General features: G+C 46.0%; 4 protein-coding genes across 8 annotated transcripts; 1 reads left to right on the top strand and 3 right to left on the bottom strand.

The window, feature by feature from the left end:
• Positions 1–395: 395 nt before the first annotated feature.
• On the bottom strand, positions 396–4,486 carry LOC120645233 (heparanase-like protein 3). 4 transcript variants are annotated; one of them, XM_039922036.1, is made up of 9 exons: positions 4,005–4,486; positions 3,017–3,053; positions 2,591–2,774; positions 2,323–2,471; positions 1,801–2,034; positions 1,525–1,714; positions 1,287–1,412; positions 1,083–1,182; positions 396–984 (listed from the first exon to the last, which is right to left on the bottom strand). In XM_039922036.1, exons 1-9 carry the CDS (start codon positions 4,242–4,244, stop codon positions 628–630), a joined length of 1,617 nt encoding a protein of 538 aa, XP_039777970.1. In that variant the 5' UTR covers positions 4,245–4,486; the 3' UTR covers positions 396–627. The 4 variants fall into 4 exon arrangements, with proteins under 4 accessions (XP_039777970.1, XP_039777982.1, XP_039777989.1 ...); XM_039922048.1 differs by having other exon boundaries at positions 2,646–2,774; positions 4,005–4,484; XM_039922055.1 differs by lacking the exon at positions 4,005–4,486 and adding an exon at positions 3,187–3,991 and having other exon boundaries at positions 2,646–2,774.
• A 6,695-nt stretch (positions 4,487–11,181) lies between these two features.
• Positions 11,182–14,001, bottom strand: LOC120645223 (cyclin-B1-2-like). The gene is made up of 4 exons (XM_039922026.1): positions 13,806–14,001; positions 13,620–13,720; positions 12,492–12,589; positions 11,182–11,572 (listed from the first exon to the last, which is right to left on the bottom strand). The coding sequence occupies exons 1-4, from the start codon at positions 13,926–13,928 to the stop codon at positions 11,472–11,474; spliced, it is 423 nt and encodes a 140-aa protein (XP_039777960.1). The 5' UTR covers positions 13,929–14,001; the 3' UTR covers positions 11,182–11,471.
• Positions 14,002–14,184: 183 nt separating this feature from the next.
• Positions 14,185–18,726, bottom strand: LOC120645216 (P-loop guanosine triphosphatase YjiA-like). Of its 2 annotated transcripts, none has more exons than XM_039922005.1 (10): positions 18,340–18,726; positions 17,822–17,887; positions 17,391–17,571; positions 16,992–17,188; positions 16,833–16,883; positions 16,659–16,750; positions 15,872–16,005; positions 15,388–15,482; positions 15,144–15,248; positions 14,185–14,703 (listed from the first exon to the last, which is right to left on the bottom strand). In XM_039922005.1, the coding sequence occupies exons 1-10, from the start codon at positions 18,628–18,630 to the stop codon at positions 14,560–14,562; spliced, it is 1,356 nt and encodes a 451-aa protein (XP_039777939.1). In that variant the 5' UTR covers positions 18,631–18,726; the 3' UTR covers positions 14,185–14,559. The 2 variants fall into 2 exon arrangements, with proteins under 2 accessions (XP_039777939.1, XP_039777949.1); XM_039922015.1 differs by having other exon boundaries at positions 15,400–15,482; positions 18,340–18,716.
• Positions 18,727–24,386: 5,660 nt separating this feature from the next.
• LOC120645211 lies at positions 24,387–25,306 on the top strand. The gene has a single exon (XM_039921993.1). The coding sequence runs from the start codon at positions 24,470–24,472 to the stop codon at positions 25,019–25,021; it is 552 nt and encodes a 183-aa protein (XP_039777927.1). The 5' UTR covers positions 24,387–24,469; the 3' UTR covers positions 25,022–25,306.
• The last annotated feature ends 302 nt before the right edge of the window (positions 25,307–25,608 follow it).

The raw sequence follows: 25,608 nt of genomic DNA, 5'->3' as shown, positions 1-25,608 counted from the left end.
ATCGATGGGCAGTCACCGAGGACCCCGGTGTCTGCACAAGTTGGGCCGAAAGCGAATTAGAGCTCGCTGTCGGTGAGGGACAGGGTCGACATGGACTCCCCCATACCAGCAAGAGTTCTTCTGTAGTTACTACAGTGACAAATAGTGCTAGCAATGAAGCAATGGATACGTGAAGAAATTCTAAAATATCTCACCCTCTTTTCCCCATGTTGAAGATAATAAAAACACAACTTTGTTTGCAGAGAAGAAACAACTTTCTGGGATTCGCCAATCGCCTCAAACAAGTGTGTTTGGTCTTTTCTCTCATATTCCTTTCCTGTCTCTTCCAACCGTGACATGATTCCTAGCCCAACTTGTCGCCTTTTAATGATTTCTCAAACAAAATGAGAGATATGGACCAAAACTGAAAATCTTCTCTTTTACTTTATTTATTATCATTTTCCTTTCCTTTTGCTCAACCATTATCTGGACAATTCTTTTCTTAAATGAATGACAAATCACAAATCTTTCAGCCTTACAGCTTACTTCATGTGCAGGTGAACAGGCTTCGCCGATCACCCAGACATCATCTAATCTATGACAATAGCAGCATTCACACCGAGAAGGTGAAAAAATCATATAAAATATCTACCTACAGGCAGGAGCATAGAAGCTGGGGATGTGAGCAAACACAATGGAGTAAGGACCCACGGTTATGGGCTTTGTTCCCTCCACTTGCATTGGCTCCAGCTTTGGGATGTCTCCATTGGCGTCAGTTGCCAACACTTTGCCATTCAGTAACACTTGTTGGCTCTGCAAGTTCCCGTCTTTCGGAGTGAGATGGTACTCTTCTCTTGTAAGTTCGGCTGCTTCACCAAGACCAGGAATGTGACTAAACCTTCTGCCCTCCTTCCTTGCACTCTGGGTCTGGGCGCCATTGCTCGTCACGTAAATGCTGTTTGTATTGTTGCCACTGAGATTGATCAGGAGCAGAGTAATCCCTTCCTGAAAATTTGAAGGAAATAAGTTAAGCATGGTCCAGATGGTTGTTATGAGGTGCTGCCCGAAAGAAGCAAAATCTTGAATTGTGTGTGGACCCCTACCGAATTTTTCGCGCAATGTGCATAAGTACGGATCTTATTTGTGCCATTGAATGTCGCCGAGAGGACCGTGGTTCCCATGAGGCGATGCCATAATAATGCACTGCAGACAAAACAGAAAAATGCTAATTAAGATGGTGGGATTCACAGCTTGTTTGGTTTTACTCCTACATTTACTGAAGCTTTAGAAAAGTTATGTATGTCTACCTGTAATAGTCAGGATTTGGTTCAAATGTAGTTGTGTTGAGCAGGCCATAGTTCCCACCAACCAAGGTCTGTCTACAGTAACTTTTTGTGTCATACTTTGATGACATCCCAAGCTGATCCAGATACCTGAACAGTGAACATCATCAGTTGAAAGTCAATAAATACTTCTTCAGATGGCACCTTCAAATTCAATTGCAGAGCATGGCTGTGTGCTACTTCAAACGTGATCTTGGCTTACCAGAAGCTGAACACAAATGCATCAGTTACAAGGTGGTGACCACTGTTGTAAGCCCCTCCAGCTTCGCCAACCCAGGCAACAGTGGACGTCCCTGCAGACTTCAGTATCCCCTGAAGATTGCTGAATGTGCTTGCCTCGCCATCAAGGTAAGATGGATTGAGAATCTTCTCAATAAGATGGTCATCAACACCTGATACGTTCAGCATTATATCCAGTTTTGCAGATGCCATGTCTCCAACTCATGTATTGAATTGATGGTAAGTAAGGAGAGCATACCAGGGCCTAAATTATAGATATGATGAGTGATCACATCCATTTGACCTGCCCTTGTTTTGCTGACGAGTTCAGTGAACCAGGCTGCGTCAAAGAAGCCTCCTGGTGCAAGTACTAGAGGCTTTGATGGGTTGCCTTGGTAGGTGCTGTCAATGATGTGTTTCAGATTGATCACGTCTGCTGCATATTGGTCCGCATCAATCCGGGCTCCAACTCCACTACCACTGAGTTCATTTCCTACAAGAACACTGTATTTCTTAAACAAAACTAGTGTACAATGAAAGTATGCCTTTTGTACATTGACGTGTGAAAAGACACAGAAAGCATCATCTATGAACTTTCCCTTAGCTCGTTAGTGATAACTTAACCAATTATCTACTCCTATCTAAACGATGTTGACATAATTGTCCAGATTCCTTTCCTACATACTTATCAGAACTCTCTAAATAAAGTGGCTTAAAAACTTGATCATAGGAAGATAACGTGATGCCCTCCACACAACCCACAAGATTACATAGAACATACCGAGCTCCCATCCATGGATATCGTAGCCTTTGTTGACGGTGCAGCGAATAAAAGAAGCTGCGTTCGTGTAATTCCATGGCCCCCCTAAAGAACCATCAGGCATTGGGACCCGGCCATTCAGAGCATTCAACCCAAAAATAATTTTTGCCCTGCAAAGTCAAACAGAATGTTAGGCAATCAAGTCCAAAGTGAATGCAGTTTCTGAGACTGTCTTTATGTAGTAAATGAGTAGACCAATCTACCCAGAGTCCCAGAATAACGAAAATACCCAGATTTTTGGAAGAAAGCATTTAGCTCATCCCATCTATGCAACGGTAGGCAACCTTGCGAGAAACCGAACATCGCAGACGTGTTCTTCACGAATGGAGTGCATGGTTGCCCAGAGTCACCGGTGTCATATATCAACATATCTTGCAAGGAGCCGCCCAGCCGGAGCTTCAGAGGGGAGAATGCTGCAAATTTGATCAGATTGTTATGTCAAAGCACCAGTTCCATGGATTTAATCTTACGAAAAGAATATGCCATGCCACGGTTTTCAGAGTACTACTGCTGAAAGAATTTTGCTACAGTTGTTTTGTTACCATCACATCAAAACTGGTAATATATTTCAAGGAAGACAATTGATTTCTTGATTGGACAGTGGGACAGATTTTCTTATGAAAGCGAAAGGGGCGGTGATCATGTGTTAGCTTACCTTTGACGGCATTCAGCAGGATTTTGTTAGAGAGATTCTGCAGGGAGGAAAATATTAAAGACCTGTGTCAATCATGGTTTGATTTGCACAAACTTCAGCCAAGGAATTGAAAACTAGAAAAGGCACAGTTGAGGATGCAGCACCAAGATAGTAAATTGCCCTAACCTGACCTCTGTTCTTTTGATGCCGACGTTCTCTAATCACGAGCATTAGAATATGGCCAAGTAGCCAGTAGTTTTGGTAGGCTTTACATTTGCACATGATTGGTAAGAAAAGGTACTACTACTGTAAATGCAAACAGCCCGGCATGATTGGTAAGAAAAGGTACTACTACTGTAAATGAAGAACAAGGATAACTAAACCAAAAAATAGTTCCCATCCGACGACACGCCAGAGGGCACAATGCAAACCGGCCAGACGCCGCCGCCAAACGAGGCCCCTGGCCCCAAGCAAGCGGAGGCGGAGGCCATTGCATTCAGGCCAGTAGAATGAGCTGATCGGAGTTGGCTGATGGTGAAGAACAGCGGAGCCGGCTGTGTAGTGGGCTAGCTCAAGCGCGGCGGGAGGCAGGAAGGAACCCTGCTGAGCAGAACGAGAACAAGCCCCACTCCATCCTGTAATGTAACCCGTGGCAGCTCCACGGCCGTCCGAGGCCACCCCCGTCCAGGAGTACGTCTCCACCCGGCGGCGAGCGGTGTCCCTCACTGGTCACCGTTGCTGGCCACCGCGCGCGAGCGACGCTCCGGCGATCTCCGGACGAGCTGCAGTCACCGACGGTGCGTGAAACCTGACGGAGGCCAGCGCCGGACTCCTGGAGGCTGGGCTAGCACCGGCGGCTTGCGGGGCCTCGCCGGCGGCCATGTGGGCGGCGCGCGATTCATGGCGGGCATGGCAGCAACGACCGCTCCCCGGACAAGCAACCATGTCGCTCTGCCGACCAAAAAAAAAAGAGGAAAAGTAGAAGAGGGTGGTGTGAAGCTGAGCTGACCAGGTTGAGGAGGGTGGCGCGACCCCAGCTGCAGGTGCCGTAGTCGCACTTGTCCGGCGGCCACCAGTCCAATGTGGCGCAGACGAAGTCGTCGTCCGTCGCCGCGACGGCGGACCGGGCGTCCACGACCACCGCGTCGCCGCCGGCGAGGGCCGTGGTGCTCACGGTGGCAGTGCCGCCGAGCCAGAAGAGGGCCCAGACGCAGAACCCGACCACCTTGAGCAGCAGGCCCGCCGCCATTCCTCCAAAGAAGCAAGAACAAGAAGAGCTTTGAAACCAGAGGGGAAATGCAGGGGAAGGGGCAATGCCCTCCCTTAAGGAAAGCGAGCCCCTTTGCGCCGAGGAGGGAAGGTTCTTGCCGGCTACAGCATGTAAAGAATCTCAAGAAGGAGAGCCTCTGGTGTGGTCGGGGATGGACTGATGCTTAGGCAAAGCAGAGAGAGAGAGAGAGAGAGAGAGAGAGAGAGAGGGTGTCAGGTCAGATGGATGAGCTGCGGGCCTTCGGGCTTTTATGGTGGTAGGCTTGGTGGGGGAAGCTTGGAATTCTTACCATCTTGAAAACCACATCACATTTGCATTCCCATAAAAAGCCCTCTCATCAAGAGCTGGAGACAGCAGATCACTTGTAGTGAACTCCTGTGTTGCAAAGGAAATTTGGATGGATTGCTCTTGCATTACCGATCAGCAACTCTACACTCTTCAAGACCGGATCCGGAGACAGCAGCCAAAGGAAAAGAGGAAGGGGGCTGGACATCTTGTTCATGCTAATTGTGTAGCTTATGTGGAAGGAGCGCAATGGTAGGCTTTTCGATCCCACTCAGCTTTGGAGGTGGTGGAAAGTTCGAGGTTCAACTTTGTATTCAAGCTGGAGCCGTCAAATTAGGATGTCTAAAATCTATGTAATTTTTCTAAACTTCAATATCATTGGTCGTTGTCTGTCGGAGCCATTAGTTCCAGTGTTGGCTTATGTTGGAGTGGCAGTTTGTAAGATTTTTGTACACTTCTCTTTCTTCTTAATATAAAGATGTACAATTTCTCTATGCAGTCGAGAAAGAAAAATAAAAGCCCGCTCTACCTCTGTACCGTATAAATTTATCTAGTTGTTAATATATAGAATACGGGTATCTTGAAAAGGGTCTATAGTGTATACATCGACGATTGTAACTATGTCAGCATGTAGTTTTTAACGGCATGAGAGCAAGTGTACTGCTAGCAGGATGCATTTTTTTTTTGAAAGGAACTATAGCAGGATGCCTATGAACTTCTGTTTCAGAAGTTTGTTACTATTTACTAGTGCCAGGCTGCCAGTAAGTGGTTAGGGAGTAAAAAAATGTCAAAATGACACACTCACATGGTGTTCTTTGGACGAAAAAAAAACAGATCTTGCCTTTGCAGAGCTGGAAAGTTCATCTTTGGCAGCTGCAAGGACAGGCAGATGGAGTAAAAAGTCCCTCGAGAATCCATCCAGCATCCGCCACCAGCTTGTCCCAGTTGCACCACCTTTCACTCTTTGGACGGTGCACCTTACGTTCTTTTATTTGCACAGTGATAACAATACATCAATACCGTGTGCCTCTCTGGCCAGGAACAGGAAGGAATATTTTGGTAAAAAAATTAAAACAAAACAAAAACAGCTGGTCCACCGACCCAACAGTGAGAATGTGAAATGAACCGGTTCATTAGCAATTTTAATTTGGATAATTTGCTTATTACGAATGTCTTATATTTAAAAATAAAAGAAGTACATTTTGTCACAGAGTTGACTGGTAATGTTAGATGTATGGATCAAAGTGATCAAGGTCAGAACCCATTTAGGGTACGATTGTGGTCTCTGTTCATCCCGTACAAGTGGGCAAATTCATCTTCCATCATTTTATTTAAGAAAATTTTTACAATGTTTGGAGAGGTGTTGGGAGGCGTTTCATGTGTCTATGATTCGTGGACCCAATATGAGAAAAGGCATTGAGAAGCGTCAATGAGGAGACGTTACACGTGACTATGGTCGGTGGGCCTAAATGTGTCGTAATGCCTTCTAATACCTCCAAAGTATAGAGGATTAGGAATCTATGGTAATTTCTTTTTCGTAGTTATTTTTCTAATCAAGGGTAAAAGGATAATTCCCTATCGTGCCGCGTCAGTTCCTCTCGCTCCTGTGCGCCTGCCCCGCAACCACGAGCCGGCCATCCGCAAGCTGCACTGCACCGCCGGCACGGCCTTGTCCTCACGCTCCGCTTCCTCTCCCAGCGCCCTGCCATCTTCGTCTCCGGCAACTCTGCCTGGCTGGTCTGGTACTCTGGTCTCCGACCTCAGGCGCCGGTGCAAGGAGAGCGGAGGCGAGGTGACCCTGGGTGGCCGTCGTGGAGTGCCTCCAACTCGCGATCGTGAGGAAAAAAAATTTGCAGTGCTCAAGCTTGTCGTCGTGATCATCTAGACAAGCAGAGGGTGTCGGCTTCGCTCATTCCCAATCCTAGCAACCCATCACAACGCATGCATAAAACGAAATCAATCTCCAATTGCTCCGGAGAGTGCCTCGATCGATCAGAAGGCAAACACTCTTGCGGCCGGCGACGGCAGCAACGCGGGCGGCCAGCACGGCAGCACCCCGAGGTCGGTGCCAGGCGGGCAGGGGAGCTCGAGCTTGGGCTCGGTCATCATGGCGGCGGTGGGCGCGTCGTCGTCGTCTTCCATGGAGTCATTGCTGGAGGCCGGCGTGTCGCCATCGAAGGAGCCCAGTGGGGTGCGGCGTCTGCGCAACGGGGGTCAGGATGGTTGGCTTGGCGTCGCCGGCCGCCGGCGGACATGACGGCAGCCAGGGCCGCGATGACCGCCGTGGTGAGGAAGAGCAGCAGCTCCCGATGAGCGGCCATGGTCCGGAGCGGAGATGTGGCACGATCGAGCAGGACATTGAAGAGCCGCAGACATAGGGAAGAAGACGATGGAGGTTGAAGAAGGGTATCCCAATTACTATTCTATCCTTCAATAATTAAAATTAATTAAAAATAATATTATGGGTAAGCGTTGGGAGGCATTAGAAAGCGGTAGGAAGTATTTCCAAGCATTGTAAAAGGGCTCTTTATTTAAATGGCACCTAATGCGCTCTACAAGTTGCAGCAGATTCATCATCCTAAAGCAAGCGCATATGGTGGCCGTGCGTGTGACTAAGAGGTACGAGGGTTGTCACCTCATTTGCTACACCGTTAAGTCCGTAACCCTGAATAGATCCAGCTTGTTGCAAGACGGAACGAGGCAATCTTGTTGCGGCGGAAAGGCTATCTATTAGACCTTATCGTTCTGAATGAAATCAGTAAAAACAAAAGTTCATTTGGCTCCATTCTTATCCTATTGGTTAAAAAAAATGGGCAAAAAGGTCTTTTAATTTTTTACCCCAAAAATGGACAAAAGATGATCCGCTGCCTATGGATACAGTAAAACACTACTAATTCTTATCCATGATCATGCATGCACAGGCATCTCGAATCAGTGGATCGGAAGGCTTTATTTGCTCTCGGATCGATTTCTAGATCGCCGCGAGCTTTTTAGGGCCTGCTTCTTTTCTGGGGGGAATGTCTGGCGTCTGCTCTGCGCAGCAACTCCAAGCTGAGATGTCTGCGGCGCAACCAGTTACGTAGCCTCCGATCCGTTCCCTGCTCTCAGCTTGCTTGCAGTTGCGGTCACCACCAAATACTACCTGCTCGCCTGCCCTAGCAGACACCATTGTTGGTTTACCATAAAATAATCGATCATTTCGTCACTGTTTTTTTTGTCGGCCGGACCAATTTGTTCTCGTCCCTGTCTCAAGGGGGAGGAGAGGATGATTGGCCAATGATGGCCGTGCTAATTTGGGTTCCGATCCGATGAATAAGGTTGTGAGAGGACACAGAGTAAAACACGAGTGCTGGCCTGGGAACACTGATGAAACTAGCTAGCTGGGGAAGCAGAGCCGACAGAGTAGAGAGGCGGCTAATTGCTCGTGACCGTTCATGACAAACAGCATAGGCCCGTTCAGTACTTTACCCGCCAGAGGGTCATGTCTCATGCGAGACGCGCCACGCGCGTGATTTGATCAGAATGAACGGACGGTCTCTACATCGGTTGTGACTTGTGACAAAACAGCCGTCTCGTTTCAAAAAGAAAAACAAAACAGCCGTCGTATTTTGGAGTGTATTTGTCTTCAGTTATACTCTCCACTCAGGTTGGTTGTTATCAGTCATTATTCAGATCATGCGTCAAATAATTCAGTGCTACCGTCAGAACTCAGAAGACTGAACCTTTGACCACAATGAGTTCAGATTCAGCGAGCTCAGGAAACACACATGTCATCCGGCCCTGCCCCTGTTGAGAATGATGGAGAATTTGAGCATTCCATTCCACCGCCAATAATGGATTGCACATGCAGCGTGCACACATCGGCGCCCATCACCTCACGTTGATGCATGTTACGTCCTGCGAATTATTGGGGGACACTAGCTAGCTATAGGTACCTGCTAGTACAGGCAGCAGCTAGCCTGCCTAGTGCAACCAACCATGCAGAGCTGCTAGCTCCCTCCTGCTCCTAAACAGGTGAAGGGACATGCCATCTGCTACTGGCATCTCCCAGAGGAGACCAGAGATCTCCTTTTGTTTCTGCAATCCATTGCATGAAGATTGCAATCTGAATATGCCTTTTTCTGACTTTGTCATAGTGTCATGGCTTGCTTTAATCTGCTTTGCTTGTGGGTGAGACCAGCCAGCCAAGCCAGCTGCCGGGCATGACCGGTCGGCGAGATAGGGTTTGGTAATTGGTTGGAGAACGCGCTGAAGGAGATGGACGTCGCACCTAACCGAACCCATGGATGGCATCAGGTGTCAGCTGAGGGAGGTCCATGGCTGGACTACCTGACAGAGTAGCAGCATAAACATAGGCATCACCCATCAACACCCAGCGCACCCAAGATGTATGCACACGCAATTGCATCGGATCTTTACCGATCCTCTTCACTTGTTTTGCTTGCACGTACTGGATAACCTTGACTCTATACATCCCTGTCCGTTTGTTGCTATGCTATGCAGAGAGGTAGCTATTTTACCAAGGAAGAGTAGCGGCCATGGCAAGCAAAGAAGAGAGGGACTTCATGGATGTACAAAACAGGCACCGGTACTTGTCCATTAGATTAGGACATTAGGTGTACCAGATGGGACAGAATTAGAGAGCCTGTGATGCATCTATGTATAGGCCCTGTTTAGTTCCCACCTCATAAGCCCCGTAAACACAAAAAAAACGTCACATCGAATGTTTCGACACATGCATGAGGTACTAAATGAAGTCTATTTATAAAACTATTTGCATGGATGGGCTGTAAATCGCGAGACGAATCTAATGAGCCTACTTAATCCATGATTTGCAACAGTGATGCTACAGTACTATCAGCTAATTATTAATTAATCATGAATTAATTAGCATCATTAGATTCGTCTCGCGATTTACAACCCATCTGTGCAAAAAATTTTGTAAATAGACTTCATTTAGTACTTCAAATTAGCAAGATTCCAACGCAAAAAAAATTTACGCTGGAACTAAACACAGCCATAATCTGCTTGTGTTGCCATGCCGGTAGTTCAGCTAGATTAGCGCTGTGTTGACGTAAACCTTCAACTGAATGACCGGCATAACTACGGGGAGAAACAGTTATCCCCGATCTTTCGGAAAAAGAAACAGTTATCTCAGCAAGATTCAGATCGATATATATAATTGTGCCTGACGTGTCAACTACGGGATCAAAAGGTTTGAAATTCTAGAAAAGAAGGTTCATATCCTAATATTGGACCACAATGCAATGAGAATGAACAAGCGTTGCATCATTGTTGAATGATGATCATTCCCATTACATTCTTGTACCAAAGCCCAGTTATTATTTCGGATGGGAAACTCTGGGTAATTTGTTGCTCTGCTCTGACCTTTGCTTGCATATGGAAAGGAGACGAGGACGAGAGGAAAAAAAAACTAAAAATGCTTGTACCACAATTATCAATAAATTGTCTAGCTTATGCCATGGGATTAGACAACTAAGAACAGAACATTGGATGACCTCCTTTTCAAGAAAACAAAAGTAAGCCATTTAACTTATGGAAAAACAAGTTAGACCAAATTAACCTAGGAGTTGGTGTGATTACTTCCCCATTATGTCAAAAAGATGAGAGAATAATTCAAAAAAAAAGAAGAAGAGAGAGAAGGCTTAGACTCTACAACAATAGCATCCTTAACCAATTGATTCTTTTAAACAAAAGAAGTGGATTGCTGCTCCATGCAACAGCTACATCTCGAGCCCCTCTTTCCGTTTCAAAGCATGTAATCATCATTTAGAAGTAGGAGAGCAACACCTAATGCGACTAGCACCTTTTGGTTAGACTAATCCACAAGAGGCAGCAGGGACCAAGCCCAGGGCCAGGGGCCTGGTCTTGTCGTGTTCTCCATGCTGTGACCGCTTTCCGGTGGCAACTGCCAAATCTTCTGCAGTGCGACCTTATTATTGAAATAAGTGTTCCGGAAACGAAGCGGTTACGCAGCACTATCAGAGCACTGCTGTTCTGTTTGCCACTGGAAATGGGATAAGAGGAAAGATGCTTTCTTTCCAAGTGACAGTGATGGATTTAATGCGTGTTTTGCCGGGTCAGTCTCATCTAGGATCCTTTTTTCACTTGAAAAAGAGTATAATCAAGCCTGCAACAAAATGTTGTTCTCTTGGGAGGAATGTAATGCCATGGTTTTATGTTTGGCTGAATATAATCCAAAACGGCAGGATCACCTGATCATACTTGCATATTTTTAGTTTGGTTGTTTAATTTGTTCAACTAATAAACATACTACTTAGGAAAAAGATGTATTATTCGAGCAATACATGGAGTAGACCAAAGCCCTGAAACAAGAAACCAGGACCGCGAGCGTCTCTCTATGCAGCAGCTTTCCGTAGCGTAACCCATTCACGAGCTTAGCCCACTATGCACAGCGGCAACAACCCTGGCCTGATAAGCCTGGTATTGTGACATCTCAAAGAAACCATTGGCACAGAGGCAGAGCGTTCGGTTTCTGCCCAAACCAACCTACCTAAAATTTATCTAGAACTTCTGTCCCTTGATTAGACTAAATAGCCAAAATTTTGGCAAGCCCATGCCTTGGATAACCAAACTAGTTGGACTTCTATTTTTGGTCAAATTTGGGTGTAGCCAACATGAACATAGATCAAATAAGTGGAGTACAAGCTGTGAAATTTTGTCGACAAGCCGAAACACGTAGATTCAGAGGCAGACCAACCATCAAATGTAAGTTCAAATAGGATAAGAACTAAATTCGGCGTTGACTGAAACATTACACTGAACACTGAACAGGTGGCAAGGCTCATCGGTTTTCACTTTTCACCATGGTAATATGGTCTATTGACCGATGTACTGGACTGTGTGGTGCACAACGTACTGCAGAACTACATGGATGGATCAATTGAAGCTAGGGCAGATAGGTCCCTTGGACAAGCCAAGGCGAACTTCCATTCCATGGTGCATGTCAGGTTGACGGAAACTGTCAGAATCTTGAGGCACTGCAAGCCAAGGGTAGAAAATTAGCAAAATTTGAAAAAAAAAATATATGGTGGTACAAAGAAAGCCCAACAGGAAAGGTTTCAGTGCAGAACTTTGAGAATGTGAAGCTGAAACCAATACATGGATTGATGGAAGTGCTAAGCACAAATAAAATGCATGGCTGCACACATTATGACAACTAAGAGATATTAAGCCTAGTAGAGCAGTTCGAACTGAAAAAGTGAAAAGACATGAGCTCAGACCATTTACTGTCACAAGTATGCATCACTTTTCTAGTAAACTAAATTACAACAATCCAGGTATATATAATAACACATTATATAAATGCAACCCTATTCAGGCCTATTAAACTGATGACCTCTACAAGATATCCAACAACTTAAAGTAGCTGGAACTAGGGCTGGAAAAAAAGCTCGTTAAGCTGGCTCGGTGGCTCGTTTCAAAATTGCTCCGATTACGTTCGTTCTTTTTTTAAAATAAAGATTAGTTTATTTGGAACAAAAGTCAATTTTGGCTGGCTCGGCTCGGCTCGGCTCGGCTCGTTATGCTCGATTTGAAGTTGCATATCAAACAACGCGGGAGACTATAATAAATACGAATATATTGATTTCGAAGAAAGCTCGAAAAAAATCGAGGCTCGGCTCGATTCCACCCCTAGCTGGAACCATGAAACATTTTGGTAACTCTTGATTTTTCAGCAACTCCTAATTTCCAACCAAATCACATCAATTAGCATTGTCTGAGAGAGTTTTCCTAAGAACAAAGAAACTACTGCTACTAGCCTACTATCAAGATTAAAAAACATAAAATATACCAGCGTTCCCCAAATCTGGCTAAGAATACTAACAAAGTGGTCGTAGGCTATTGCAAAATGCTTGAATGAACATGCGAAACAACAGGAAGGATAGAAAGTCTTACTGTTAAGATAATCTTCAAATCCAAAATCATCCAAGGAACCTGTCAGTGCCTCATATCCAAGCATAGATGATGGCAAAGCACCAGGGGGCCTTTGGAACCTGTCATCAAAGATGTCCATCAGCGCATGCTAATCATAAAAAAAATTAAGATAAAAAAACTAAAGATATGCATAATGTCATTGGAAGGACACTGCATAAAAAAAGGTCTCCTCCTATCTCATGTTTCATTCCTTTTTTGTCCATGAATCATTAGTGTTAGAAGGGACAGATGAGAAAAATGTTTAAATGTGATTGCCCAATTAAGATAGAAAGGTCCAGGTCCAGACATTCCGAATGATTCATTCAGAGACAGATAGCAAACTAAATGTGATATCAGAATCGTGCGTGTTTTATTTGTTAAAGCACTCGTACCAAACTAAGTCTATCAGAAAGCCTCAACATTGATATACAAATTATAACCTTACATTAATACAATAAGGCATTTAGATGCACAGGAAAAACCAATTTTAGACGATGGCAAGCATGCAGTAAAACAAGTTCTGCAATACAAGCAGCCAAGCAGTGAAGCAAGGAAAACAAAAGAAAATTGCTAATCAGCTGTTTGCAGGATGGAGCTTCAACACTGACAAACACGACATCCACACTGCCACTATAATAAAATTTTTAAAACCATTCCACTAGTGACTGATATATACACAAACAACCAAATCTTAGGTACAGTCAACCCTGCCAGTAGCATCAAGGATACAGCACCCAACAAGGGCAATGGAATCACTGATATGCAAAATGTTAACAGCCTTCAAGCCAGAATGTCAAAACCATGTAGACAAGCCTAAATTGATAAAACAGGAACCTCGGCACTAACTCAATTGATGAGATGGCTCGTAAATCCTGATCCAGTGCAGAGATGAACAGAGCACCGCGTACTCGAGGAAAGTAAGAGAAGTTTAAGGAAGCCACCCAAACTTCCATTGGCACTATTAATTCTAGCAAACAGACTCGAAACCACTATAGATTTTTCTAATACTCGCATCGCATACACCAACTACCTACTACAAACTCGAAGCTCGAACGAATTGATGGAGGTAACAACAAATTTCGGGGGGAATTGCCAGGGGCAGTGAAGGACCTGGAGAGGATTTGGGCATCGAGATCCTTGCGGATGTTGAAGGCGGATCCGTAGATAGCCTCCGTCCCGAACCTCTTCTTGTCCACCCAGAACTTGGCCTCCTGCGCGGGAGCGCGTGCCCCAAACACCGAGATTCAGCGTTAGGGTTTCGATAGCACGGAAAACAGAGGAGAGGTGGGTTCGTACCGATTGGATGGTGGACTGGAGAGGATGCGGCGGCGCGAGGTCGGCCTTGACGCCGGCGTTGATGCCGAAGCGGAGGGCGTCGTGGGTCTCGCTGATCTCCCTCTTCATGCCGCCGCTCGCCATCGTCGCTGCTGCTGCTCGTTTCTTTCTTTGCGGGGAAGAAAGGCTTAGGCCTTGCGCCCTTGAGTCTGGGCTTGATATATATAGCTCTTGCTTCTGACTATTCTAACCCTTGTTGGACCGGCCCAACTATTACATCTGTTCGATTTGGTGCAAGTGTAATCAGATTCCAGCTCGAATCCAAATTCAATTTCTACATAAAATTATATCGCAACGGTAAAGTGGTAGAAGTATTTATTTCCCCAATCAGATCAGAACAGAGATAAAGATGCTTTAAATTTGAACATCTCCCAGTTAATAATACATAGTACTACAGTAGTAATATTCCATGAAGTATTGCAAATGTGCTTATGTGATTTCCTCGGACCACACTGAAAGTTTTACTCTATCTCTAGATCTAGAGGTTACAGTTCAACTCCGTGCAACGATATTGTGATATAAATGGCTACTGCACTGCTGTTGTTGTGAGAAGGATGCAAGGTTGCAATAAAGCTATCCATTCTATACAATCTCACACATCACGTCAGTTCGATACTTTGGTTTCTGAAGGATAAGTTCTGCAGCCGCAAAGCTCAAAATCATGAAGCTGGAGATCCATCCAATATGTTGGAAAATCATAGAAGCTAGACTCGGTCTATTTCTTCAGCAGGCAATCCTTGAAGCCCTTCTCCAGCTCTTCTTTGTTGAGGTTCCTGCCGATGAAGACAATCTTGTTGATGCGTGGCTCATTTGGCTCCCACATCCTCTCAGGAGATCCCTGGAAAATGTCGTGCACTCCCTGACCATGCAAAAATACACAAGCAAACGAGGTTCATACAGCTCATTAATGCAAGCCTTTGATAAATTTTGGTAAAGATTTTACAAACAAAAGATATCTAGCAGGGACATAGAAGAACTAAATCATCTAGCAAATGCTAGCATATATGGCGGATGGTCCATAGATTAGATGCGGAGTCACAAAACACCAGCAAGAGCGGAATGGAGTGATGAAAGATGCTAGAAATGACATTGTGGATACGACAGGAAAGAAAAGTTTTCTTTCCAAAATAAAAATATATCCTTGCTACCAGCAATAATACTACAATTATATTGATAGATTATCCAGCACTATGCATTTTCAATACTACACACATCAATTGATTTCAATGTTTTAGATGCCAAAATTGCAGCAGTATCAAGAAATAACAGGATAAATTTGAGGCATTAGTTAACACAAACCTGAAACACGAATCGTTGAGGCATTCCACTGACAGAAAGCAGTCCTTTCATCCTATATATATCTTCACTGTGTTCCAGCAGTAGATTCCCCAACCACATGTCAGCCTGCATGAGTGAGTGTAAAATAGATGCCAATATCAATACAAATAACTCCATATCCAAGGTTATGATAGGATTGTGGCGTTTAGATGTCTCAATATTCATAGTATGAGTTGAGAAAATAGAGCGACAGATGAGTAATAACTTCAAGACTGGCCTTTTCAAGATCCATCTCCCCTTCACAAACAATGCTCACAGAAGAAACACCGGGATCATGGGTGTGATCATGTGCATGATGGTCTACAAAAAACAGGAAGCAAAGAGTTTACATATTTTCATACTTAGTTTTTTAAAAAAAAATCGGTAACAAGAAGGTCCATAGAACTCAGGAACCCTCAATTCACAAGAAATAAGTTCTCCATCAAATATATTTTGATTTAAGGCATAGCAAGCTTTTGCATACTAAATTACAGATAAGACAACCTTTCAGTTAAGGCATAGATACTCATTTAATCAGGATAATCTGTGTCAACAACTCAACATGTTAGTTTATATTTTTTCTCAAGTCAATGAAGGTTTTGCACATTTCCTTACTACTTCATTGTATTTGTGACCACTTCTGTTCACAGGTATCAACAGACCATGTCAGTTTGGCCATGCCATAATAACGTTCCAAGATCTAGGCTCACCGTGTCCGTGGTCGTGGTCATGATGGTGATGATGGTCATGGTCATGATGATGGTCGTGGTCATGCTCATGCTCATGATGATGGTCATGTTCCGCGAGGTCTTCGTGTGATTTTTCAGAGACAGCACTCTCAATCCTGTAAAGTATAAAGAAAATCCAACTCTTAATTGCCATTATCCTCACCTCCATAAAATTATTAACTCGGAAAAGTTCTTTAAATGTAAAGACTGGCAGAAGACAAACTTTTATTTATTTATCTTAAAATAAACTCATAATGAGATATTTCAAAATGAGTGCACTACATCACTAAGTATTTGAGCAGGCATCAGAGTTAGAGATGGTACTGACTATATGGCTATATGCACCCAAGAAAAATGGTTCAACAAATAGCAAGACCATATTGGGTTAATCAACTAGAAATTCAAGTGCAGGTAATATAGGATAGGTCAAAATCTACTCTATCAAATTTCATTTCATTGCATCACCTAAGTTCACATTTTAGCCTATCTAGTCATTGGGTACAACAACAATTAAATAGCTTTGCTCTCCTAATGCTAGAAGGATCATACTCCATATTACTGCAACTACATTCACGCTTTAAGCTACAGCGTATCATTATGCTTGAGCAACTCACATTATTTCATTATGCTCTCTATCTCTATTAATTGTCTCTTTTCCTTCTAAAGTAAATGACTGGTACGGGACTCCAGAGGCACATACTCATTCAATATGTTATTTGCAATATACAAATAAAATTAAAAGTAAAAAAACAAGATGAAAGAAAGGAACCTCTCCAGATCAAATCCTCCAATTCCAAGAACATAATCTAAATCAACTTTGCCATACTCAGCTCGTTTCAAATTAGCCATGCGATTAATACCCTGTATTCAGCAAAGGAGGATATTACAAACAAACGTATGCTAATGAACTAACGAAATAACAGGATGAATAAGAGACACTAACCCTAATACGCTCAACCAAGGAAGAAACTTCAGGTTCATTTACAAGATCAATCTGCAAGTGAAGTAACAAGAGTTGGAACTTCTGTGTTACCAACATGCACCCAAATTATAGAAAAAATGGTGCACTTAAGTCAGCAAATATTGTTTAGAGGACCATCACCTTGTTAACTATAATCCTGTCAGCATAGGCAATTTGCTGAACTGCTTCATTGACTATACCCATGGGCTTTACTTCATCCAAATGCAATCTAGCATGCTTTGCATCAACTAAAGTTACCACACCATCCAGCTTGACATCATTAAAAACTACATCCTCTGCATAGAACGTCTGTATAATTGGCGCTGGATTAGCCAAACCTAAAAATACAGACAAATAGAAGTGAGAACTTCAACATATTATGGAACCAATGGATAATCAAGAAAAGCAATTTTTCATGGTTTGCATTGATTAATTTTTCTGGTTAATTACAACTTATACAGACCAAAATGGTTTTCTTTTCCCTGAATATGGTGTCAACGTCAACATACAGTTCCTACAATAACCTAATGAATTGTTCACCTGTCGTTTCAATAACAATATGATCAAACTTCCCCTTCTTCTTGTTGACCAATTCACCAATCATACGGACTAAATCACCACGCACAGTGCAGCAAAGGCAGCCATTATTTAGCATCATTATGTCCTCAGCTCCAGCAGTTTGTGCAGCAACTAGTGAGCCATCGATGTCTACTTCTCCAAACTGCAAGTGAACAACGACAGTAAAAAGTATACGTGGATCAGCTTTTCAGCTTGCGTATTTTAGCTGGGTCCTCATAAGTGATAGTTTGGCAATGACCTAAGTAAATTACGATTATTTGTGTACTTCGCAAAGGTATGCATGTGTTCATGAATAAATGAAATAACAGCTGGTCAGGCACCGACACAACTAGTATTAATGAATTAATGGACTAAGGTCTATCGGGCTAATAAAAATATTCATATGGGCATACCTCATTTTCTATAACAGCAATTCGCTTTCCATGGTGAGCAGTCAAGATGTGATTCAGTAAAGTTGTCTGCAAACAGGAAAGAAAAGGTGTTGAATGTACTAGAGACGTCAGATTTGTGCCAAGAAAAAATCATCCACCTGAAGTAAGCAAGGCAACGTTCTGTGCATCAGTGCTGGTTCTCAATATACTCATAAAGTCACAGTGTTAAAGGGTCTTGAAGCTACGGGGTTAGTCATAATGTAATTCAATCCATGTAGTAAAACCTCAGCAAGTCAACTAAACTTGTACAGGTTGAATAGAACCATAATATATTTTAAGTTTGCCGTCCCACTTGACCAAAAGGAAAATTAGGCACCCCTTACTAGCATCCAAACTGAGCCATCATCTAGCAGCGCTAAATGATAATTTAGCTAATCATTTCCAGTTTAATTTTTGCACACAACCAATCGCATAACCGTCAAACCGTCTGCATCAATGGAAGGCTCGTTCGCATCGAAGACAGGGTTTAGGGTCCTGACCTTGCCGGAACCGAGGAAGCCGGTGATGATGGTGGCTGGGATGCGATTGTCGGGTGGGATCATCGTATCTACTCCAGAAGACTCCTCTGTCGTGGAAGCCGCCGACGCCGCGAATCTCCGCCGCGCTCGCCACGCCGCCGCCGCCGCCGCCGCCCGCGGTTCTGCTGCTGCGGAGTAGGAGCGCGCGGCGGCGCGCAGGCGCAGGCGGAGGAGGGAAGCGACCCGGCGCGCGGGAAGTCCGAGAGATGCCACCGTGGAGATGGCCGGGGAGGCGGAGCAGAGTGCCGCCATGGTGTGCGAGGGTGCGAGAGAGAGGGGAACTGGGCAAGTGGATATCGCGGCACCTCTACGGAGGAAGAGACGCTTCTTGTCCGCTTGGAGTTGGAGTAGTCAGTAGTGTGCGCCTGAAATTATCTCTGCACTGCGCACGCGCGAGTGGCATCGGTTGGGCCGGGCTGTGTTAGGGTACAGATCCTGCCGCCTTTCACTTTCGTGTGTGGGACTGAATTGCCAGCGATGCCATCCAGTGGGCTAAGATGCTTGTAAAGTATTTCTCCGTTCTCATTCTGGGCTACACGAGTGGGCCTCCAACACTATCATGTAGCAGGCAGGCCTGAAGCTGGACTTTCTGAGATTTGCATTATTTTGTTTGGTGTATATTTGTAAATGATGCATATGATAACCTCAAAATTCCAACTAGGTGATGCATTGGAAAAAAAAAGGAAAAACATCATGACGATTTAAATATTTTCGACCGAATTTCCCGGTGGAGGTAATTGTGTACTCACTTCGCAAAAAAAATGTAGTCACTGTTGGGTGTTGGCTGACCAACTCCAGTATATAAAATCGGGAGCAGACAGAGGGTCAGACTGTCAGTGATTGCAGTGCTTGTTTTACAATTACCTGCCTTCGTGATCTACGATATCCGAGGTTAATTTTACATCTCTGTCGCCGGCAGGTTATAATCTGTGCCACTTGGTGACCTCGCTTTGGACGAAATTAATTTACACGTCCTCAGGGCAGATATTGTAATCCCAGTGACAGCAACCGCGATGTTTCCTCGCACCCAGCCATGTCGCTAGCTTAGCAGCTTGTGCTACGGATGTCACCATCTGTAAATTACCCCTTTCTTTTCTTTTTATTTTACTATTAAACCTTGTTGTTTCTACCGCGTACGTACGTGGACATCAAGGTTGAAAGAGAGATCAGGTTGAAGCAGCTGTCACCTTCGTCTTATCTGGAGCAAAGACTGCAAAGTGAATTTCATACTAGCTAGCAGCGATACACGTAGTAAATAATTATATCATCACGGTGAAACCCAATGCCTGAGAAAAGCCGGCGCGACGAGCGGGGTATAAACGGAGATGACTATACGTGCCGTTGCTCCTCGGCCAGCTTCACACAATGAGCCCATCCATGCACAGATTAAGCCACAAAGACAACCTGCAGAAAGTTACGTAAATGAAACGGATAAAGGCAACTTGGCTGAGATCTACGGAGATACTCCCTCCGTTCAAAAAGAATGTAAATCTCGTTCTCCTAGTTTGGAATTTGGACGACGCGTGCGCTGTTTAATTAGCCTGGACGCGCGCGACCTCGGCTACGGTGTTAGCCCAAGTCGGGCCGCCCGCGCCCGCCCCGGCGCGGGGGACAATGCGCGACGACTAGGGATGAAAGTGGTAATTTGAACTCTTAGAATAAATTTAATATTTTAAAATAGATATGTATAAAATTTGATGGTGATCATTTCTTATATTATCAAGCATATTATTACAAATAAGAATAAAATTTTGCATAAATTATTTTATGCATTATTTGCTCCCTACAACAAAAAAAGGTGAAAAAAATACCGAATTTGTTTCCGAATCCATACCGAATTTTATATCTATCATTTGAGAAAATATAGGATGAATTTAAGGTTTACCTTTTATGAATCTTTACAAGCTCAATGCTCAAAACAAGAATACAAATTTGTATACAAGATTCTATATCCTATTTATTCGCAATCAAAGAAAAACGACCAAAAAACTGATTACCGAATAATTACCGTTTCCGACCGTTTTCATCCCTAGCGACGACCCTTGCTCGCGCGCGGTGGAAACTTCCGGCCGCGCGCCACGTACTGGGCCGGGGGGCGGGGGGTACGCGTGGGCGTGGCGCTGCTGGATGAGCCGAGCTGTGCTTCTCACTGCGATTCGCCGTGTCACCAACGGGTCCGTTTGTGGAAGCTACAAGGATCGACGCATGTGCTATAATTAGGCTAGAGCATCCATTCCCGTCAATTCTTTCTTCCGTATGAATAATGCGTCCAAATTTGTAGATGCACCGTACCCCCGGGTTCACGTAATCTCCTCCTTACGATGGTTGATGACCAACGTATCCTGTTCATGTTCACAATCAATCAATCAAACATCTAGTTTAGCTGCTATACGATGGCATGATCGGCACGGCTAGCTGCCACGTACGTACAATGCAAAATCCACAAGATACCACTGGCCGCTAGGCTCTAGCTGGCTGATACGGTTCCCACACACATCGATCGCGGCTAGTTTTGTTTGTAGGCGCACATTCTGACATCCAGCTTAGCACAATTACTAGCTAGCTAGAGTCGGCTAGGAAATTAATTTTTTTTGTTTGCAGCTTAGTGCAATTATCCAGCTTAGCACAATAAACTCTACCCACGAGCTGATGAGCACAATCATTTGACCAACCCAAGCTTTAAGTTCTGTCCCCTGTTCTACGCACACCAATACACAATACCACGAATTCACGTTCGGACAGAGCACCGTATGATTGCGCGCGGATCCACAGCTAGCCTGTGCAAAATCAAACCAGCCGGCTGAGTCGGTCACCGATTAGATATATAATGCATACTACTAATTAAACCCTAATAAAATTATAGTATAGGCTAGGTTTAGTGCTTAACAATAGGCCATGATCAACTGTCCACAAAGGCAGGTGCAGGTGCAGCAGCTAATGATAGATGCGTGGGGCACGAGCGGTGTCCCAAATCTAAACGGCACGCAGCTGCGGGAGAGCAGTAAAATAACGGCGCCCATGCGCTGTCCCCGCCGGCCTTGTCCCCCACGGGCCACGGCCTCCGGCCTCCTCCGCTCCGCCCCGCCGCCCAGGGATGCTGGCATGCGCTACGCCAACGGGCGCCCGCCACGCAGCCCCCCGGGCGCGGCGCCGCTCGTCCCGCTCCGCCACGCGCACGCCACGCCACGATGCGCAGCCGTTGCGCGCCGCGCCGCGCTCTGGTTTGGATGAGGCGATGAGCCTGGGCCAGCACCCCGCATGATGGGCGCACGTGCTCTCCGTCGTCGTCTCGCGCGTGCCGTGGCTCGCCCTGCGCCCGACACCACGGCTAGCCGAGCGACGCTTCATGTCCATCGGGAGGCGTGAAAACATTTCTGCCATGACGGGCATGTTCTGCTGTTCACTGCGAATTTCCAGGCCCGTATCTAAGCCCGTGCGGGCCGTGCGACCGCACAGGGCCTCCGAATTTGAAGGGCCCCCAAAATATTAGATATAGTCATGTAAATACTTTAATTTAGTTAATTATTGATCCAATTTGTAGCAAAATATGGCCCAAATTGCTCCTAAAAGATAAATCATTGTAGGCGTATCACTTCCTTTTACATGGGTGCTACTCGGGGTCAGGTGTGTGATCTCGAGTGGACCTATCACAGCACCACAACCTCTCCAGGATTCCATATTTTGAACCTAAAATTGGCCTAATAAACCAGGCCCCTCAATGCTTTGTTGCTAAAACAAACTTTTTTTGGAAAAAAATTTTGTTGCTCAAACAATAACAATTGTCCCAGCAATAAAAGAAATTATTCCCGAACAAAAAAATAGTTATTAGACCTTTTGTGATGATTTAACTGCCAGTCACACGCGTGACTTCTAACATTTGTGCTTTCACACAGCACATTGCGCTTATCGCGCTTGCCGGCTGCTATCGCTTGGTATTCGCGATCCTGCACTAAGCCACTAAGGCCCAGTCCATTGTTTCGCACAGGGCCCTCGAATTTGCCGGTACGGCCCTGCGAATTTCCCGTGGTGCCGGTGAGGACCATTGGATCAGCAGAGACCTGCATTGCATGCATGTAACTGAAGCCCTGTTCTTCTGTTACGGTCGGCAGAAACAGGCCATGTAAGCAAAAGATGAGGAAAAAAAAAGAAGACAGAGACGGCCATGATGCTCGATCTTAGCCAAATACAAGCCATCATATCGGCTGGTGCTGTGTCTGCGACGAGACTGTGACTGTGTACGTGTACAGAGCCAGCCAGCCATCCAGGGCTGATCATGCGATGCTTGTCACCGAAAGCGAGCGCCATGCTTTCTTCACGCGGACTCCACACAAACCTGAAGCGGATAAAGCAACGTCTCACCTTTCTCTAACCAAAAGCTCCGGCTCCGAGTGGGGATTCAATCGCCGTCGATCATGGCGATAGCAAAAGGCATTGCCCGAGGCCAGTGGGCGGTCCTGTGCGATACCAATGTTCCGGTCACACAAGCGGAAAGGATCAACAATTCTGTGGGCGGCCTCCGGCTCGATCGGCTGACGGGCTTCTACCGGCCGCCTCCTGGTCGTTTGTTCGCGCGTCACGTCACCGGCCTGCCAACCTGGCTGCCTGCCCATGCCGACGCTCTCGGTTTCGTTCGGGACAAGAAGATCTCATCGTTTTTCTGTGTGCTCTGTCTCTATACCGGGCGACAGGGAGTGTAACTTGCGCTGGAGTGAGCAACCGGTGGGCTGTGCACACCGGAATGGAGACGGGGAAGAGTGAAATCCAGCTGAATCCACACATGGGCACCGATAAATAATCCCAAGTATGGTTTTCAGTAATCTTTCAAAAAAAAGGTATGGTTTTCAGTGGACGCTACAAAGAAAACTTCAGGCATTAGCATTTAATTTTTTCTCAAGAATATGACCGAGCGTTATTTCATTAAAACGAGGAGCATTAGCTACAAATAAATTGACAACATTTGTTCATTTTGGAAGACAAAAGGTGACATTTTTCCCATGAGTTTTTTTAATACTGCAAAATCTATTTTTTTTAAACACTCAGAACCACTAGGGAGTCATGTAAGATTTTTAGATGCTCACGCTGACCGGACTCAATACAGACGAGACTGCCCGAGTAGTCTCGGAACGCGCCCATCGAGCAGACTCACGCACACACTCACAGTCACACCCACACACACCCCTCCTGCTCAGCCCTGGTGCGACACCCAAATTGGTTCCCGGTGGGAATCGAACCTGGGTCGGTAGCACTCTACTGAGTGATTCTACCACTGAGGTGTTGTTTGTTTACATGGACTTTTTAAGTCCCTATCACATTAAAAGAAATCTTACTATTTCGGAGTATCAAATAAAATTTGTTTATAAAATTTGTTTGACAGTCGAGTGTTAATTCGCTAGACGAATCTAATGAGTCTAATTAATCCATAATTTGCTACAATAATGCTACAGTAACCATCCGCTAAACATAAATTACTATATTTTATTAGATTCGCCTCGCAGTTTAGCCTTAGAGTTCTGCAGTTAGTTTTATAATTAACATTTATTTAATATTTTTAAAGAATAATATTTTTTTGATGTGACATAGACTAAAATTTAACCCTCGACATTAAAAAACCCTGGCTGCAAAATCTATCAAACCGCAGGAAACCACACAAGAATCTGCGAGAGAAAAGGTGTGGTTCCGTCTTTCTCTCCAAATGCAGCCGGAGATTTGATTCGAGACACTCACTAGACACAGCTTCGCATGAAATCCTAGAATCTCGCATGGGGGCCCCACCCGTAGTGGTCGTTACCCTACCTCGATCGAATCCGGGACCAGCAGCAAAGCTTTCCGGTGTGCTGCCGGCGGGCCCCGCGAGCGAGCTGCCCCCGTGGCGCCCACCGCTTTCAGCTGCTAACCACAGTTAGCTCAACCTAACCAAGCTTAGAGCTCACACCCAGACCACCACCGCGAGAGTTACCGAAATGCCCCTGCCCTGCCCAGCTAACCCTATAAATAACCCCTAAACCGCTCGCCCCTCAGTTTGCCCAAACCACCAGCTAGAGACCACTCTCTCCGCACCCAATTCGGAGCTCCAATTTGCTTGCGATCTCTCATGGCGACGGCGGCGGCGACCACGAGGAGGCCCAGCGGGCCGGTTCTCTCAGCCGCGCACTACCGCTCCGCCTCGCCCACGCGGATCAAGCTCGCCGGCACTGGCACTCGGTCACCGGCCGGCCAGTCTGTCAGCGTTTCCACTTCTTCCTCTTCGTCTGCCGGCGGCGCACGGAGCCGGAGGACCTGCATGTGCTCGCCGACGAACCACCCGGGCTCGTTCCGCTGTAGCCTCCACAAGGAACGCAAGGCGCCCCACGCCGGACACGGACACGAACACAAGCCGACCTCCCCGCCGTCCCCGGGCAGCTCGAGCCCGACGAGCTGCCGGCTGGGCGCGAGCGCGAGCCGCCGGGTGGGCAGCGCGCTGGTGCGGATCGGCGCCGTGGAGGGCGGCGAGTGGGCGCGCCGGGCGCTCGCGGCGACGGTTCGCCCCTCGCCCGCCGCACAGCAGTCGCAGCACAGGAGGCGCGTGGGCGGATTCCGGCCGCGCCCGAGCCGGCTCTCCGCCGTGTCCATGGCCGGCGACCGCGCCGGCGACAACGACCAATAGACGCGCCGACATGTCATAGCCATAGTAGACATAGTACCAGTATAGCACTAGTAAATAGGAATCTTCTGTAGTATAACATTTCCTTCTTGCTGTAACGCTGAGAAGCCAGTGGAACTTGGAGAGACAGTGGATTAGGAGTTTTGGATCCTGATCCATGAGATCTTTCTTGTGTACATACTGTACAACTGTTGCCTCAGCGAGCTGATGAGCTGAAGGAGGCCGTTGGTTATGGTTTGGATGGATAAACATGAGCGAGGATTGGAGACATCTGAATTAGCCCCAAGAGTGGAGGCCACTGATGGTTCTGTCCAGATCAACCCCGTGTCCTTTCTGTTCCTTCCACGGCCTCATCTTCTCAAGTGGTTGGGCATCTCTGGATAAGCTTGGCCTTCGTTCTTGAGTGCAGGTGACGCCTCTGCAGCCGTCGCGCCAGCCGTCATGCCGGTCTTGCCGTCATGCGGCCCCCGTGCCAGGCAAGTCGGCGGGCACAGGTTGGGAGGAGCCTTCCATAGTTCCATTCCACCTCGTGGGCTCGACGCTCTTCCACGGGAACTCGGTGGGCGGCGAGGCTAGCCTCGCGTCACCCG

The sequence above is a fragment of the Panicum virgatum genome, chromosome 1K (genome assembly GCF_016808335.1).
Source record: "Panicum virgatum strain AP13 chromosome 1K, P.virgatum_v5, whole genome shotgun sequence".
Taxonomy (NCBI): Eukaryota; Viridiplantae; Streptophyta; class Magnoliopsida; order Poales; family Poaceae; genus Panicum; species Panicum virgatum.
The sequence above is the reverse complement of the archived record's forward strand: the minus strand, read 5'-3'. Positions and strand labels throughout refer to the sequence as shown.

Bases quoted from the DNA above. Each gene is read 5' to 3' on its own strand.
- LOC120645216 (XM_039922005.1), bottom strand. From the start codon at position 18,630: ATGGCGGCACTCTGCTCCGCCTCCCCGGCCATCTCCACGGTGGCATCT. The intron at 16,751-16,832 runs GTTAGTGTCTCT...TGCTGAATACAG, and splicing joins CCTTGGTTGAGCGTATTAGG to GGTATTAATCGCATGGCTAA. The intron at 15,249-15,387 runs GTTATTACTCAT...TCACTCATGCAG, and splicing joins TTGAAAAGGCCAGTCTTGAA to GCTGACATGTGGTTGGGGAA.
- LOC120645223 (XM_039922026.1), bottom strand. From the start codon at position 13,928: ATGGCGAGCGGCGGCATGAAGAGGGAGATCAGCGAGACCCACGACGCC. The intron at 12,590-13,619 runs GTCCTTCACTGC...CTTTGATGACAG, and splicing joins GATGCCCAAATCCTCTCCAG to GTTCCAAAGGCCCCCTGGTG. The intron at 11,573-12,491 runs GTAAGACTTTCT...CTTGGCTTGCAG, and splicing joins ATTTGAAGATTATCTTAACA to TGCCTCAAGATTCTGACAGT.
- LOC120645211 (XM_039921993.1), top strand. From the start codon at position 24,470: ATGGCGACGGCGGCGGCGACCACGAGGAGGCCCAGCGGGCCGGTTCTC.
- LOC120645233 (XM_039922036.1), bottom strand. From the start codon at position 4,244: ATGGCGGCGGGCCTGCTGCTCAAGGTGGTCGGGTTCTGCGTCTGGGCC. The intron at 2,035-2,322 runs GTATGTTCTATG...GTGTTCTTGTAG, and splicing joins TATCCATGGATGGGAGCTCG to GAAATGAACTCAGTGGTAGT. The intron at 1,715-1,800 runs GTATGCTCTCCT...TGAACGTATCAG, and splicing joins TATCTATAATTTAGGCCCTG to GTGTTGATGACCATCTTATT.